The 17,739-nt window shown below is 41.8% G+C and overlaps 1 protein-coding gene across 5 annotated transcripts in view; it reads right to left on the reverse strand.

The window, feature by feature from the left end:
• IQGAP2 (IQ motif containing GTPase activating protein 2) overlaps nucleotides 1-17,739 on the reverse strand; it is a 126,373-nt gene that overhangs the window by 42,741 nt on the left and 65,893 nt on the right. For 2 of the 5 annotated variants that reach the window (XM_064736013.1, XM_064736011.1), the window contains exons 5-9: nucleotides 16,348-16,424; nucleotides 8,358-8,425; nucleotides 7,909-8,022; nucleotides 3,488-3,669; nucleotides 2,817-2,904 (exon numbers count right to left, since the gene is read on the reverse strand). In XM_064736013.1, coding sequence (XP_064592083.1) covers nucleotides 2,817-2,904; nucleotides 3,488-3,669; nucleotides 7,909-8,022; nucleotides 8,358-8,425; nucleotides 16,348-16,424 — 529 coding nt within the window. Of the gene's footprint in view, nucleotides 1-1,484; nucleotides 1,573-2,092; nucleotides 2,257-2,816; nucleotides 2,905-3,487; nucleotides 3,670-7,908; nucleotides 8,023-8,357; nucleotides 8,426-16,347; nucleotides 16,425-17,739 lie in introns of all 5 variants that reach the window. The other 3 variants (XM_064736010.1, XM_064736008.1, XM_064736012.1) reach the window with 3 other exon arrangements.

Consider the following 17,739-nt stretch of genomic DNA (forward strand, 5'->3'; position numbering starts at 1 on the left):
ACCCAGGAACACACTGTACAAGGCACCACTCTGGTCTGGCAGAAAGGGAAGCAACCTTGAAGGTTAGAGCACATGTGCCTAGTTGAAGAATAGCAATTATGCAAATGCCTTTTCCATCAATAAGCCCCACTGCTCTACCTTATCACATGGCTTTTCTGTGTACTGTTACCCAGGGAACATTTTTAGTTAGCACTGATTGCCCAAATCTGATACAAGATTTCTTGTACAGAGCATACCATTCACAGTTCATGCATACAGCAACACTCAGAGCTTATTATACAAAATAAAGTCTTTGAAAACCTTCTGGCCAGGCTCACCTAAAAAAGCCCCTCACCTCTCGTGTAATTTTCTCTGAAGCATAGTCATATGGGGCCACGTTGTCCCTGAAGACTGTCTCTATTGGCTATTCCTAAAGTTAGAAACCAGGAAAGGCTCTCACAGCTACAGCATGCATTCATGCTTTTTTAAAGAAAAAAGTAAAGAGGAAAGGAGTCGAGGTCCACAAATGGACTAGACTAGTTCTGCAGCCAATAACCAAGCTACTGACTTCTAGTTTTGAAACCCAGCATGCAAATTGCAAAACATATTTTACATTGCTCACAGTCCTATAATGAAAGCCACTAATTTTTTTCTTCTCGAGCCAAACAGAAGAACTAAGTTACTCTCCAGATTGCTGTTAATGCTTTCCACACATCACATCATCATCTTCCCTTTATCAAGAGGTAACTCTTTCAGAAAAAGTACTCTTCACCATGGCTAATTAATCTGAAACAGGCTAACATTTAAGGTATAAAGTCAAATTTGTCTTCTATCTGAAGCTGATCTCAGAATACAGCCTTTGAGGTGCATCACAAAAGCAATCAGCCTGGATTTCAAAGCATTGAATACAGTACCAGAGACAAAACAGCCATGCCCAAATGCAGTATGAAATGACAGCAGATCAACCAAAGGTTAACTTCCTAGCAAAGAAGTTTCCAGTCAAAAGCAGCAACACATGCACTGCAAATTTAGATCCCCTTTAACTATATATTTTTTACTTCTGTTGTGTGGCATTCTTAACAGACTAAGAATAGGTTAGATTTAGATAACATGGGTCTAAAAGTGAGAACATTTTTTCCCTGCAATGTGAAAAATATTCCTCCATCTTAATTCTACAAGTATGGTCATTGCTCCCAAATGAGAATTAATACTGCACTGATAAATATTTGTTCAAGCCATCAAGTTTTCAGTTTGTTGCTGCTGTGATTGCCAGTAGCTCAAATCTCATCTCAATAAGAGTTCATATACACTCAATAAGAGTACTTCCAACAGAGCACAGATTGGTGACTTGGCAATTGTGACACTAAGAAGAAAGATTACGAGTGTAAAATGCAACGCATATGGTTTCAGTTTGAGAAACCTTATTTACGTGCAAGAAATGGTGGACTCAATTATCTTAACATAATTAAATGGTGATGGTAAAGAGTATTAAAACAGTTACTCACTAAGCTTGTGAGCCTCAGCTTCCACATTGGCAACACTAACTTCTTTCTGTATTTCACTTTTGTCGAGCATATTTGGAATGCCTGCTATCTAACAGATCAGAAAAACAAGGTTTGATTATGCTTTTGTTTTATGGGAGATAAGGGATAAAGTCTGGTGATGGTACACTGGAATTTGATTGTACTATCACCTGTGCGTCAAATACAAGGCTCAGTAAACACAGCATTAATCATCTCCTGTGATTTTCATCTTACTTAAATTAATGGATTTTCTCCTTAAAACCTAATTGGCACTTTATTTTAATGTTAATGATTCAATATTACTTTTATTTGTACTCAAGTTATAACTCAATTTGGAAACAAAATATTAGGGCTGCATGTTATGCCTTAAATTTTCTTCTTATATCTTAGTTAGTAAATACTCAGAAGGATACCATGCTCTTTAGAGCAAATGCAGCTCTTTGGTGTTGATTAATACATCAATTATTCCCAAATCTTTATAAAACTTTTCATAAATGATGCAGAAAGGCCGAGTAAAGACAATTTCTCTCTGGATTAAAACCAGCTAAAAAAGTGCAAACTGACATGTAGTACCTGTTCAATTAGATTACCTGCATTTTCTGTTCTTTAGACTCACACAATTGCAATAGGTACCATGAGGAATTTTGCGGCAGAACTTCAAGTAGGCTCAGAGCAGGGTGGTTCAAGCCTGCCATCAGTGCCCCTTCATCTTGCCGGTCAATAGCCTCATTCACTTGGACTAAAGCTATGTGAACTGAAAGGAAAACAATGCCTATAAACAGCAAATACAGCTTTCCTAGGGAAAAGAAGTCCATTGCTGTCAGCATCTCACTTTTTGTAAAAGCCAGCTAGGGTGGCAATCTTTATCTAGCAGAGAATTACCTCTTTCATGTCCAATCCTACAAAGGGAGTCTGGCTCTGTGTGAGCCTGGGTGGAAGCAGTTCAACCACAGCTAAGCAAAAGTCTATGAATTAATTTTGGGTCTATATAGAAGAGGGGGTCAAAATTTACAGTATACTGCACACAAAAAGAACATAAAGAAACAGAGCAGGCAATAAATTATTTGATTCTGAACTGAGGAATCCTTACAGCAAAAACCACAAACAGAAATTAGCCCCTCCCCCCCGCAAAGATTAGTAGAGAAGGAATAGCATGACAAAAACAGTTGTAGACAGATATTAGCCACTTGTGCATATTTTACAAGTTTCCAAAGAAATATTTTGTTTGTTCAGGTGGACTCTAGTTGTGTTCCGCTGGAATCTGGGAGATGACATATTTTGTGCACACTTCCACGAGGATCCAGAATAGCTTACTGTTTATTTTATTGATGTTGCCTTGAATCTCAGCTTGTGTCAGCAATTCCTCGTAGACATCTCTCTCTTCATCAGAAATTGTGCCATTCTAAGAAAACAAAATTGTTGCTAATTCACACAAAACAGTTTGCAGAGAGAAAAGCTATTAGCCAAAGTCATTAAAACTGCATCAGCTGAAGCATTTGCTGAATGCATTTGTAAAGCAATTTGTTGACTAAGTGAACTGAGGAAATTGGCATTTTGTCATAGAGACCATTAGCTCTCAGGTAAAAGAACACAGCAAATAATTTCGCATTAAATATCTGTGGCAGAAGTTATTCTTTATACTCAAAGAAGGGTATTATTGTGTTTACAACTTTTTGAGCAGTAGATTTGTTTTTCCTAAAGCAATTAACAGAAGAAAACTAGGTTTTTTTACTATTTAGTCTTCTGGTATATTTAGCCTTTGGGCAAAGTTAAGCTGCATCATACTCACAGCAATCATATTCTTATAAAATTGGCTTTTAGCTTATTTCATTACCATTATTTCTCTTAGTAATCTTAAAAGTGGAGGTTTCTTCCCAATTGTAATAGTTTTTAAAATTAAGTTAATTTTTAGAGCAATAATAATGCTATAGCATGACAAGAAACATGAAGAAGAACATGTACTAGGAGTACAAATAAAACACCACTACCTTGAGTCTTGCATTTGATTCTTTCTTCCTTTTAGCATCAAAGAGCTCATTCTGATAGTCCTGCGCCAGTTCCTCATCCACGTTGAGCAACATTGCATTTGGATTCCTCAGGGTCACGATGGTTTGCTCGGCTATTCCCTTCTCCACAGCTTCGTTGATTGCTATTACAGCTGCATGCACTAAAATTGAAAGCACAGTCCTAAACTTCAGGAAGCAAAAAAAGTCAAAGCTGTCACTGTTTCTTCTGATTTATTTGAAAGGAGTGTTGGATTTATGTTCAATAATTTACAGATTTGAACATTCCACACCATTTTTCCTTTAGACTGCAGAGCTTTGTGTTTACTCAAAGGTGGCACATTGCTGTCTGTTCCATGTTCGCCCTTCCCCCGAACAGGGGGGTGCTGGTTTCATCTGGGGTAGAGTTAATTTTCCTCACAGTGGCTGCTATGGGGCTGTGTGGATTTGTGCTGAACACAGAGTTGATAATACAGAGATGTTTTTGTTATTGCTGAGCAGGGCTTGCCCAGAGCCAAGGCCTTTTCTGCTTTTGGTGCATCCACACTGGGGTGGGACTGGGGGTGCTTGGCAGGCTGGGAGGAGACAGAGCCAGGACAGGTGACCCAAACTGACCAAAGGGATATTCCAGACCATGTGGCACCAAGCTCAGGGTATAAAGAGGGGAGGAGAAGGAAGAGGGAGACATTTGCAGTAATGGAGTGTGCCCTCCCAAGTCACTATCACATGTGATGAGGCCTGGCTCTCCTGGAGATGGCTGAACACCTGCCTGCTCATAGGAAGCACTGAATTAATTCTTTGGTTTGTTTTGTTTGTGTGTGTGGCCTTTGCATTTCCTGTCAAACTGTCTTTTTCTTAGCCCATGAGTTCTCCAGCTTTTACCCGTCTGATCTTGGTTGGGGAGTGAGTGAGGGACTGTGTGGGGCTTGGCTGCTGGCTGAGGTTAAACCATGATATGGTTAATATTTTACTGACAGAAAATAAAACATGATTGATATTTTATCATTCAAGTCGTATTTTATTTAGAAGGTAATTACATGTAGGAATTGAAAATATTTTTATTTTTGGTAGTTTTTATCTTAAAGCTGTGTGGCTCCATATAAGAGTACTGTCTAAATATATTATATTTAAATAAATATATATTTATTTACTAAATATATATAAATAAATATATATAATAGAAATATATACTGACTATATCTGAGAGATGCTGCGCAAAAATAAGGAAATTGAAGCTCCATTAAACTTATCCTCTGGAAAAACACATTTAAGACCCTTCCTCCACAGGCAAGATGCAGCCCTGCACATCACATTTGAGCCTCCCTGAGATGGATCTTTGCACATCAAGATCTCCATGACCCCCAGGCACATGAGACACTGATATAATTGTCCCTCCTCCTGTCACCTGCAAAGCCACAAGACAGCAGAGCTCAAACAGAGGCAAAAAAACATCCAGAAGGCTTTGCAGGGTCCTCAAAACACAGGAAAAGGGAAAAGAGTGCCATAGGACTCATCACAGACACTGATCAGCTTAAATGTTAAGCCTTTCCTTTGAGAAATAAAAAACTTCATCTACTAAACAAATAGTTGACTCCAAGAATTTAAGGGTCACAAAATCTCATGCTTTTTCACACAGTAAATTTACGTGAGTGTACAAATTCAAAACCACTTATAGCTGAATTAGATGTAGATTTGTAGCTAACATACCCCTCCCAGTTAGTCCCTGAACAGATTTGGCCCTAAGATCAGTCTGTATGAAGGACTTGCACTAGAGCTGCACTTTATATCTGGGCCTTCATGCCACAAAGGGACCCCCAGTGCCTGTCTGGTGGCACATTAATCTCAAATATTTTACAGACTTTACTACACAAAATGTAAAATTTCTGAAAACTGTGTATCTAGATCATATCCCAAAGGAGGAACATTGCAGCTCCCTATTTATCAGCACAGCAGCTTGCCTAGGATTTACTTACATGCCACCAAGGAAATGTGTGAAGGGAAAACACAATGACTATCTTTCCTTACTTTGTCAATACTTACTTTCTACTTGGCCCTGCATTGTGCTGCTAAAGTGGAGAGAAGAATGCAGTAAAAAGAGCTTATTTGGATTAAGTTTAACTGTAGGTCTAAATATCTGAATCCAAAAGACTTTAATTTCTCTCACTTTATGAAGGAAAGCAGAGATGCTTCAAATTTGAGGTTTTAAGAAAAAAAAGACTGTACAACTTTAGGGAAGTCAGACAAAAGATCATATCACTGAACACTCAGCAGGGGCAAATGAAGGATGAAGTGAAGTTATACACCAGAGACGGCAGCTACTGGAACTTGCATAGCTGTTGGTGGATAATCCATTGCTTAGGGCTGACTTAGCAGCTAGTATGGTGGAGGAGATACAAGCAGAGAAGCACACTGGTTTCATTTGTCACTGAACTTTGTGAAAAGACAAAGTTCACATTGAACAGGAGGAAAAGGTTTTTCATCGGGGGGAGCAGTAATCGCTGGAACAGGCTCCCCAGGGAAACGGTCACGGCATCAAACATGACAGAGTCCAAGGAGCATCCAGACAACGCTCTTAGCTGTATGGCTTAGTTTCAGGTAATCCTATGCAGATCAGAAACTTGGACTCAATTGTCCACAGGAGTCCCTGCCTGCTTGAAGCATTCTGTGATTCTGTGTACATCCAAATCCACTCCAGGGACTAAGAAAACTGTCCTTAGACACATATATGACCCAAACATCAGTAACCTAAATGGAGCTAGCAAAAAACAGTCAAAAGATATGTTCAAGATTAGGAGAGAATCAAACAGATGTTGGTAGATGTGAACCACCTACCAGGAGAAACAATGAGAAGCCTGACTGGACTTGAAAGAGCAGGCTGGAAGCTTGGAATAAGAGAGAGGTTTCCTTGCAGAATGAGCTCTCTGTGAAAGCACCTCAACTTAGTCTTCCCATGATGATTTATACTATTGCTGGCAGCAGAGATGGAATCATCAGCAGTTGTTCCACTTTTCTATCTCCTTTTGCATACTCCACTTAGGAAGAAGGACGGTAGACCCCTTCCTTTGGCAGGATCTCCATTATCCAGCCTCCCTAGTGTGTGAGGGTTCCCATAGCAGATGTTTCCTGTCATGGGGCAGAGCATGTTATCTACAGTACAATCCTTGCTCAGAGGGACAGAACCAGCCTCAGGAAACCCTGCTTTTCTAAGATTGAAAACACTTCACAAGTTCAAGGAAGCCCTCTACACTATAACAAGGCTTTCAGTGAAGGATGTTTCATCTTCAGGGGAGGAAGCCCTTTCATCTTCAGTGGAGGGAGCTCCCTGAAAAAGTGCTTGGTAGTCACTAAATATCTAAAAATTGCTAAAAAACTTCCGCCACTTTAAAAAGCAGCATTTTAATATCTAGCTTTGGTGAAGCATGCACACATTAAGCAGGTTTCAAAATATACAACACAGACAATGTGAGTCAACATCAAGTGTGTTTTAAGTTAGGCTCTGAAAATTTCAGCACACTAAGTAATATCATGAATCAGCTTGCCACTTTGCAGGGGTGAATAAAGCAGCAAAGATAACCCTTCTGTTCCTCAGTTTACTCTTCTGAAAAGACTAGGATCTTAAAATAACTAGAGCTCTAGTGTTGATTTAAGGGAATGCACTTGATTTCATATAATTTAAACTCAAGCAATTTGTTTTGGTAATGTATCACTTCGTTTCCCACACAAAAAAAAAAAGTGATATAGAGAAAAACACCAAGACTTACACATGAATAGGCATGAGCAGCAGGAAAAAATCTGTTTTTGAACGGAAGCTGCTCAAGATAGGCTCAAAAGAACCCTAATTATTCAGCAGAGCCTACCCTCCAGCAGGGTTCTGCCATGCAGTGGGTCACACCTCGTGGTCAGACAGACTGAGAGCTGCCCAGGGAGGCAAGTTCCAAACATACAACACCATAGGTGAGAGAGTTCTCTGTCTGCAAAAGTGACTTGTCCTCACAGCAACCTGCTCGGGTGTTGTAGGAAAACTGCAAAAGGCAAAAAATAAAAAGAGGAGGCACAGAGAAGGCACCATGTTCATATGGTGCAGAGGCACTCACAGAGGCCGATTCATTATTCTAGAGGAGCGCTACCTAGCAGAAAACATTAAACATAAAAAACAAAATCATCAAAATATTGTGAGAAATCTTTGCTTTTGGTTGCACTTCCTATGGGTCAATGGAGATACCAAAAAACGTCAGACTGCAAATTTTGAAGAGGCCTTGTAACAATGAAGCAATGTGGTAGTGAAAACTTGTTTGCTTTCCTTTCTAGCTCTTAAGAGGTGGCAAATAAGTGAATGAAAGCACAGAAAATATGTTGTTAGCATTCTGTCAAAGCATTTGGTAGAGAACAGGAGTCACACTTACAGGCAGCTTCATCCACTGATAATTCACTGGCCAGAATCCCACCAATTTTACTGAAAGATGGCATCTGGATACCATATTTCTCTAGCTCCTTTCGCATGTTGCTGATTTCTTCCTCTATTCAGACCAAAAAAATCAAAAAGGAAATATTGTCAGAACAGAAGCACGCCAATTTCACTGTGAATAATCATACCTAAAAAAATGTTTCTGAAAGTGCTTCTGACCAGGGCTTCTGAGCAGTTTTCCTCCCCGTTTTGAAGGACTTTTAAGACATGACAAGTATTCAATGAAAACTCCCTCCCTCCTGTGCAGCCTCCTGCCTGTTTAATTTGTAACAGTGTTGATAACAATGTTGTCAGAGGAGAGAGGCCATAATAGAAAATATGTACAATGTCAGCAGATTTTCAGTGTAAAAAACCATTTAATATATGATTAGATAAGCATTTTTTTACCTGTGAAGTCTACTTTTCCCAGAAGGTCCTGGATCTGTGGAGCTAGTCCTAGTTTGAAGAGATATAAACTGCAAAAAAGAAAATTAGGCTTTAAAGTTCTGCATGTAGTTGAGAAGCTTGCTTTTTGTACAAGAGAAAAGCACTTTTATGGAAGCTTGTCCTTTAACCCTTGACTTGCATGTGGCAATACAGGATATACAGTTTTCTTTATGCCGTATTTTTAAATCTTACAGAAAGAGAAATCTTTTATTTCCAAGAAGCACCTCTGAGAGAGGGGCACTATCAGTGTATCTCAGGTCACAGGGGATGTATAAACAAGAAGAAAGCCTCAGTGAAAGACAGGTAAAGATTCACAAAAGCTAGTGCTGGGGGAAAATCAAGATCTGAAAGCATTTTAGCACAGCTTCTATCTTTGGATCTATGTTCTAGTTTAACTTGCATTAATTACATCCCTGTAATTACTAACAGAAGAAGACATAAATCACTGACACCTTCTTACTAAGGGTACAGGAACAATGACTTGCAAGTCCACCCAACACCGTCCCAATATATTTGTGTCATTAGCTATTTTACTCTTGGAAAACGAAGAAACTTGATTTAATTCACTATGCAAGAATACTTTCAATTCAACATAGCATGAAAAATACCTTCACTCATTTCTAGAGCTCTGGGATGATATTGGAAATAAAACAGCTGAATACATACATATTTTGTCAGTAGCTTTGAAACACAAGGCATGTACTTATCTACATAGGACCGATGTTTCTATAATTTTTCGGTGAAATTCAATAAACAAGTGAGTTAAGCAAGAAAGAATGAAAAAAGATAGGTTGTAAAAATATGTGTTACTTAAATAACACGTTCTTCCAAAAGGATTGTTTTTCACCTCTTTTGAAACTTACTTCACCCCAACATCATTCATTGCAAATGTGCTTTGTGTTTTAGGGGTTTTGTTTCTAGAGAAGCATATATTCCTTCTGTGTTTTGTTGTAGAGGGGATTTTTTGCTACTAGCAAATTATGGGATGACATTTCAAAGCACGTAGTTTGTAGCTGTTGTACTACGAATGTAGGAGCACATGGAGTACTCATTTATCTTCCATGCTGCCACAGCTACTCCTCTGTCCTGCCCCCATCTGGATGAACACAACAAATCATCTCAGGTAGGTCAATCTGCCTTTACAGCTTCTCAAAACCATTGCTGATACCATTCTTATATTTCAAATCTGGCTAAAATGTAAATTAGCTGTTTTGGGGGGAAGAAAAAGCACATAGACCTTAGAAGGCTATAGTTAGGAACCAGGTTCGTCTGTTACCCAGGTCTGCCTTCCAGTCTTTCTGAGTGAAGAAAGATTTTGCTCCAAGTTTGAGACAGGGACACAATCCTGTCTGAAATGCTGGGTGTCATACAAACAAGTTATGGAAATCAGCAGTTGATGGTGCTGACTCTTTTTTGGGTCACCACAATAAAAAGATACAAGAAAAGAGTGCTGTGAACATTAAAGAATATTTCTTTTGCTGTTCAGCACTTCCAGAAGGATGTTGAACCATGTGTGGTATTTCCTATACTCCTTTGTTTGGATAAACTTCTTAACCACCAGATGGTGCTGAAAATGTTCTTCAAGTCTTGCAGAGAACACAAAGACACTTCCCTGAATTAACCTATAATTTCACTTGAAACAGCTTGCTTAATGCTTTTGTTGTGTAACTAGAACCTCAGAAAACACACAAAGTCAAAAGCAAGGATCCCCGTGGTTAAGAAAACTGAATTCCTCAGGAGCAAGGGGAAAACAAAGGAGAAAGAGGAGTTCCTAGGTGAAACTCCTTTCAATAGAAAGCATCACCCACACAGAACTGCCTCTCATATCAGGCAGATGTTCCCAGGACTTGTTTTATGATTAGCCCATGTATAACATGCTGTGAAAAATAGACATGAAAATCCATGTTTTTTCTTTTACAGCATGCTTGTTATTCTGCTGCTTCCTAGGAAAACAATACTTTGAAGCAGTCCAGCTTCTAGAGAGATAATTTCTGTACATATAGCACTGATCTTCTCACAAAGATAATTTGAAAACTAAATTTTTCAGTGAAAAAATATCACCAAGCACTGCTATTTGTGAAGAAGAATCACTTAGCATCTTAATTTAAATGAAGCTGTTCTTAACCTCATTTAGTGCACAAATAAACACAAGTCTGCTTTCAGCAAAAAAATGGTGCAAGAAATGGAATCTATGCCTTTGTATTTTGTCGGATCTCAAGATCTCAGTCCTGAGATGCTGAGCCTCCGAGACCAGCTTAGGGGGCTCGGGACTTCTGGAATGTTGCCAGAAGTGTCTGGTAGCTGGACTTTAACCCTACACAGGAGACGACAAGGATGAGGGCTTCACCGGGTGAATGGTGAAGGGATTAGCTAATTAGAGGGTGAGACACAAGGTTTAGGATTTATGTAGAGGGGGGTTTAGAGGAGTAAGATGGAGGAATTGGGGTGTGTCCTGTCCTCCTCCTTCTTCCTCCTCTCCTCCATCTTCTTTGGCCACGGTGGCACCTTTCTATTGGTTATTACTAAGAGTACACCGAGTTATAAGAATAGATGGTATTGGGGAAAAATGATAAATATTGTACACGTAGCAAAGGGTATAAAGATACGTGGCTGCCCGGGAGGGCAGAGACAGTGTGCCCATGGCTGACTGCTGAGCAGATCTCTGCTGGCTGAAAGAACATCTTTTAGATAAACAATTAATAAACATAAAACCAGAAAGAAGAACTGAAGCCTCTTCTCGTCCTTCGATACGCGGGCTGCCCCAAGGCCACCTCCGGGCCTTCCAGGCCCCTCAAACAGCCGAGATAAACCGGACACTTGGCGTTCCCTGGGCGGACCAGAACCACCACAACCTTTCGGGGTGAGATAGCCCGGACATTTGGCTTCCACTGGGTGAGCTCTGACCACCACAACCTTTCGGGGGGGGGCACCACCACCACCCTCAAAGCCCTGAAGAAAAAGAGAGAGAAGAAGAAAACAAAAAGCCAACAGACTGCAAAAAACCAGCAGTCACTGAGAATTCCATCTCTCAGTTTCTGCCGAAGAGAATTCGTAGCAGAACAGCCCGGACTGGAACCAGAAGGCGCCCTGGGACCACTTCTCGTGATCTGCTGGACAGATCGAGACGTCCAGACTGCTCTGGCGACAGATTCGGTAAGAAAGCCTGGAAAATAAGAACATGGGAGGCACACCTTCCCAGGAACAACGGGAAAAAATTAATTAGTTCTGGCCTTAAAAGGCCAGGAAGGAAGACCCCCAAGACGCAGCAGACGTCCGGGGGGGGCCCTCAAAAGAGGGGGGAGCAATGCAAGACTCCGGAAAAAATTAGCTCTGGCCTTAAAAGGCCAGGAAGAAATAACCCCGAGACGCAGCAGACGTCCGGGGGGGGGGCTCTCTGAAAGAGAGGGGGGAGCAAGGCTCCAGGAAAAAATTATTAGCTCTGGCCTTAAAAGGCCGAGTGGAAAATGCTCTTGGAGAAAAAGAGCAAGAAATATTATTAAAACACCCGGTCCCAAAACCCAGAAACCCTGGGAAACTCCCAAAAAGCGTCCAAAAAGTCCAGAGAGCATGGAGGACTCAGGAGCAGAGGGGAGAGAGCAGGGGGGGAGAAAAAGGGATCGGAGGAGGCGCTTTCTCGCGGCAGCCAGGCAGCGGCGGAGCAGGCGGGGAGCGCGGTTGAAGAAAAAACAAAAGACGCGTGTTCAGATACAGCTTTACTAAGCTCAGGGCTGGGGGGTGCAGCGGCCCCGGGGGCCGGCAAGGTAGCAGAAACGCGCGCGGCGGGCAAAACTCGCAAGAACCCGGGGCAGAAGTCACATGCCAGCGCAGCAGGGGCGTCCGACATGGGCAGCGGCATGGGGGAAAATTGCGCAATCCCAGAAAGGCTGCCGGGAGACGCAGGGGGCGCGCGATTGTGACGCAAAAAACCCGGGACGCAGATCGATGCGAACGCGGCGGGCGCGGGTGCCGGCGGGGGCGGCCGCACACACTGACGAAAGGCCACACACACACAGCGTCGGAGGAGGAGGAGACAAGAGTCAGGGGCAGACCGAAGGGGGAAAATTCAGAGGCGGAATAAAAAGGGAGAGGAAAAATTACCTCAGGAGAGACAGAGAGCAGCTCGGAAAGCACGCATGCGCCGAGCGCGGGCGGGGGCGGGCCAGACCCCCGGTGACGTCTCAGGCGAGGAGGGGCCCTCTCCAGACTTGGTGCCTTTGGTAAAAACCCTCGGAGTCCCAAGCCTCTCCCCTCCCGGGGAGGCTTGTGTGTTTTCTAACCCTATTGTCAGTTGAATCAAAAACTAGGTAACCCCTGAGTGAGCTTGCAAACAGCAACAATCGCGGAACAAAGAGGCAGTTGTGTTCATGCAGTCGTCCCAGCCACGGAGCCCGGTGACAGCGCCACTCGTGGGGGAATGACCGAAGTGCACAACATGCCGGATGCAACTATGCAACGATTTTCCTCAACAAGATATAAGAAGAAACGAATACTCAGACAAAAGTCGGGACTCAGACTGCAAAGGACAACTCAGAAGAGAAACAAGAGAAACGAAAGACTCTGGGGGTTTTTTTTCTCTTTGGGGTCTTGAATATTTCTGTATAAGAACGAAAGACTGGGAGGTTTTCTCTTTGGGGTCTTGAATTGCAATAGGCAATGGAGTAAATTTACCTATTATAGGGAAAACTGACAAAGGATCATATATTGATCAGCTGGTAAATTTCTTTGACATTTCTCCCATTTGGAGAGGAATTTTAAGGGTAGGATTTCTTTGACATTTCTCCCATTTGGAGAGGAATTTTAAGGGTAGATTTCTTTGACATTTCTCCCATTTGGAGAAGAATTTTAAGGGTAGGATTTTATGTTTTAATAGTTTAGGATTTTATATTGTAATAGCTTTCCTAGTCCTCATCCATGTCGTCCCAGATGCCATGAATCGGATTGTAAAAGAGGTTTTCTTGGGGCAAACAGAAGGGGGAGATGTCGGATCTCAAGATCTCAGTCCTGAGATGCTGAGCCTCCGAGACCAGCTTAGGGGGCTCGGGACTCCTGGAATGTTGCCAGAAGTGTCTGGTAGCTGGACTTTAACCCTACACAGGAGACGACAAGGATGAGGGCTTCACCGGGTGAATGGTGAAGGGATTAGCTAATTAGAGGGTGAGACACAAGGTTTAGGATTTATGTAGAGGGGGGTTTAGAGGAGTAAGATGGAGGAATTGGGGTGTGTCCTGTCCTCCTCCTTCTTCCTCCTCTCCTCCATCTTCTTTGGCCACGGTGGCACCTTTCTATTGGTTATTACTAAGAGTACACCGAGTTATAAGAATAGATGGTATTGGGGAAAAATGATAAATATTGTACACGTAGCAAAGGGTATAAAGATACGTGGCTGCCCGGGAGGGCAGAGACAGTGTGCCCATGGCTGACTGCTGAGCAGATCTCTGCTGGCTGAAAGAACATCTTTTAGATAAACAATTAATAAACATAAAACCAGAAAGAAGAACTGAAGCCTCTTCTCGTCCTTTGATACGCGGGCTGCCCCAAGGCCACCTCCGGGCCTTCCAGGCCCCTCAAACAGCCGAGATAAACCGGACAGTATTTTTCAGGTCAGAAGCAGACGTTCTAGTTCTACCACTAATTTTTCCTGGCCTTTAGCCCAGTCAATACTTCAAGTATTGATGTTTCAGTGAGAGAAAAGCATGAGCTTATTACATTCAACAGGAATATAATAAGAAATTGTTTGCTAAGTAGCTCCTTCCTGGCCAGAGCAGTGTTGTATTTGACAGCTCAAGTCATCCCACATGCTTTAAGTGCAATGGTCTTAATTTCAGTCTTGAATCAGGACATATCCTAAAACTATATTTAAACCATCATGCTTAGAGTACCCATCTATCTTCAGGCCTTCTAGCAGCAAAAGATCAGCAAAACAATAAACAGCCAATGACTTTTCCTGCAAAATACTATTATTTCAGATGTCAAATATAGGTTTCGGATACAGCTCAGCATTCCACTGTGACAATCCACCTGGGAGCGCGGATGGCCAAGCAAAGCATGCTGCACTTAATTCTATTCTTTCCCAAACAGCTTCCAATGTAGCTTGCGTGACATTGTGTGACTGAGATTGAAATTTGATTTGAAAGATTAAAGTGAAGGACTTCTGGCATGCATTTTACCATTTAAGGTATGGAAATAAAGCTCAATCATTGTTTCTTCTGTTCTTACATCCTGCACAGGATACAGGCACAGGGGCCTACAATCTCATGGGAAAGCATAATAAATAAAAGCATTCCAGGCCCATTCCCCTTCAGTATGGTATGACACATTTGATATAAAGTCCATTTCTGAAATAATAGCACTAAAAAAAACCCCAAAAACATAGTAAGTACATAGATACAGAGCTGGAGCTTTGTGTTGATATGCATCAAGAAAAAGTAATTTAAACAGGACAAACTTGGAAGTGAAAGCTGAGACAACACAGACTAATTCTGGTACTGCATAAATCCTGGGGCATGCCAAGATAGAGAAAGGAAAATTTTTACCATAGGTCAATCCACTGTAAACCTCAGTTCAGGATAAGAGGTATTGCCATTGCAATGATAAAGCAGATATTAAGAAAATATTTGATGGAGCTGTTGTTTACGTAGCATTCAAATCCAGAGTTAATAATGTCCTTTATACATGAGAGAGCAAATATTAAAATTAAATGTGTTCTTGCACCTCCTGCAAAACATCTGAGGTGGCCCATAACACAGCTGGGGAGAGGGGGGCACACAGCCCCTGAGTCAGCCTGACCTGGCTCGGCTGTAGCCCCACATATTCTCTTTAGGAAATCACTTCAAGCTTGCACAAGACACCTGCTGTCAGAACAGACTGCACTACCAAGTTACAGGCAAGAACACCCTCAAACAGTCCTGGTACCAATTCCCAGTTAATAGTACACCAAGTACAATAATTTCAAGGGGCAACTCTCTTGTCAAAGATGGCAAAAATATACTGGGCTGTCAAGTATGAACACCTGACAGGTTAAGCAAATACAGTGAGCATTGCAGTAAACAGTAAGTCCTGTTTACTGGGAGTGAGTGCACATCCCAGACTGCAAGAGTGGGCACATCGTTTCAAGGATTAACCCTAAAGAAGCTTCAATAAAGCATGTATTGAATAGTTTCTGCCTTACAGCCCTGGAGCAGCTGATGTGCCTTTGAACAACATTAGAAACAGATAAAAAAGTTTGGAGTGCAAGTTAATTCTGTTCTTTGAAATATTAAAGTGCCCAAAATATTTGAAGGGAAAGGTCTCTATGTGCAAGAAATTAACTAGAGAAGCCACAGGAGGGTGGAGCTGTCTGCCAAAACCACTGCCCCTCACACCAGAGACAGCACAGAGCAGATATTTTTGTGCTAAACATAAAGAAAATCCTTAAGGCAGAGCACAAAAACACTTTAATCACTACTTTCAATGGTGTAGTCAAGGCCCCTCTGACTTTACATTAAAAGTCAAGTTGCTCAGAATTTTGAAGTCTTTGAGAATGTATCATTTTTTACATTAATTACCACAGAATACAATAATTAGTTGCTTCAGTTTTGGGACAGAAATATGTCAGTTCACCATTATTTTCACTCTGATCAGCATGTCTGCTCCATTCACTAATGTTTTGCTATGTTTCTCTTAAGTTGTTTGATTTCTGTTGAAGTATGTGTTTTGAAATTGTATGTTAATTTTGCAAGGGGGTGTACTATTGAGAGAGGGATGTATGTGCTAAATTCAGTAGTCCTTAATTTCTGTTTTGAAAGTTATTTGTCCAATAGACCTGACAAAATTCTACTTTCGTCTCCAACTTCTAACTAATGGACTTGAAAAGTCAGACAGATTTTGATACACTGGTTATGCTGAAACCATTTCAAGACTGACACTCCAAACTTTGGCAGTTACTCTGACTTTTATAGGTGTCAGCAGTTACCTTAGAGCGTGAATGCAGTATATCATCCTAGGGATGTTTTTCCGATCATAGACATCCGTAGTCTCTGGATAAAAGATCTAAAAAGCAAAGAGCACACACTTAAAAGAGAACAGTTATGACTGAGCAGAAACATTTACTCTGCAGAACCATACCTTAAATTTACAGAATGTCAGCTGTCACTTTTATACAGCCCTGAGTCACATCTCTTCTGATGTTATTTTAACTTAATCAGTAGTTTTCATAAAGAGCAGCTAAATAAAGCATAAAAGCTACTTAATAAGAGGGGAAAAAAGGAAGATGAGCAGGCAGCATTTCAACAAGATTTTTAGAAAATGTTCTTTGGCATAAGCCCAGCCAGTAGTGCTTGTCCTCTACAGACACGCAAAATCTGGAATGCAGTTACAATTTGCAAAGCCTCATTACAAACCGAACCTATCAAGTATGGTTTAAAAAGGCATAATTCTAATTGCCAGCACCCTTAATTTTGTGAATACATCATTTGCAAAGGAAGATATTTAGAGAGAGGAATATTAAGCAATTTAGCCAAGAAGTCACATCATAAGTTCCAGTTCTGGTTCTACCACTAATTTGTTCCTGGCCTTGGTCCCAGTCACTAAACACTGTTTCTCCACAGAAATATAATAAAAAGACTTAGTTAACCGTGAGAGTTGGCAGCATGCTTCCAGCCCTGGCTGGTCACTCGGGGCTGCACTGTCCCATGGTTAATAGGACCAGACTGAGTAAGTCAGGAGCACAGTGCCCTCTTCATCATTTGCTCAAAACAGCTTTGTGAGGGAGAATTGGGAAAGCTTTTGGCCATGACCATGCTTTGCGACAGAAACACAATCTTTCAGAGGAGAGTTGGCAGGGTGGAAATCAGCCAGTTGAACAGAGGGCTGAAGGACTCAACTGGAAAAAAACCACCTGACCTGGAAAGGGCAGGACACCTTCCCGCCTCTCTGGCATTTCTGACGGCAGTCATGAGTGCCCTTTTTGTTATGGGCACCTGCAGAGAGCTTGCCCACAGCAGCTGACCCTTGGTCCATTCAGCCCTTCAAGGAGCTGCCTGAGCATCCCCAGTGTGCCTGAGCACAGAGCCTCAGGCAGCACTCAGGCTGTGGGCACCCAGGCACCCTGGGGTGGGGAACTGCTCACCTTGGCCTGTGTGTGGCTGCCAGAACGCACCAACAGGCAGCAAAGGTGTTTGCACACAGCCCTTTCTTAAAGGATTTTCATCCAAAACAGACTCACTGGTGCCCAGAAACAGCAGCAGAGGGGGGAGATGACAAGTGAAGACCCACAAGGAGGAAGGTAAATATAAGAGGTGACCCAAGAAAGCAGCTGGAGGAAGAAGAGCAGCAGCACAGTCACGCAGATGCACTGAAGAGTGCA

The sequence above is a fragment of the Zonotrichia leucophrys genome, chromosome Z (genome assembly GCF_028769735.1).
Source record: "Zonotrichia leucophrys gambelii isolate GWCS_2022_RI chromosome Z, RI_Zleu_2.0, whole genome shotgun sequence".
In the NCBI taxonomy this organism is placed as follows: Eukaryota; Metazoa; Chordata; class Aves; order Passeriformes; family Passerellidae; genus Zonotrichia; species Zonotrichia leucophrys.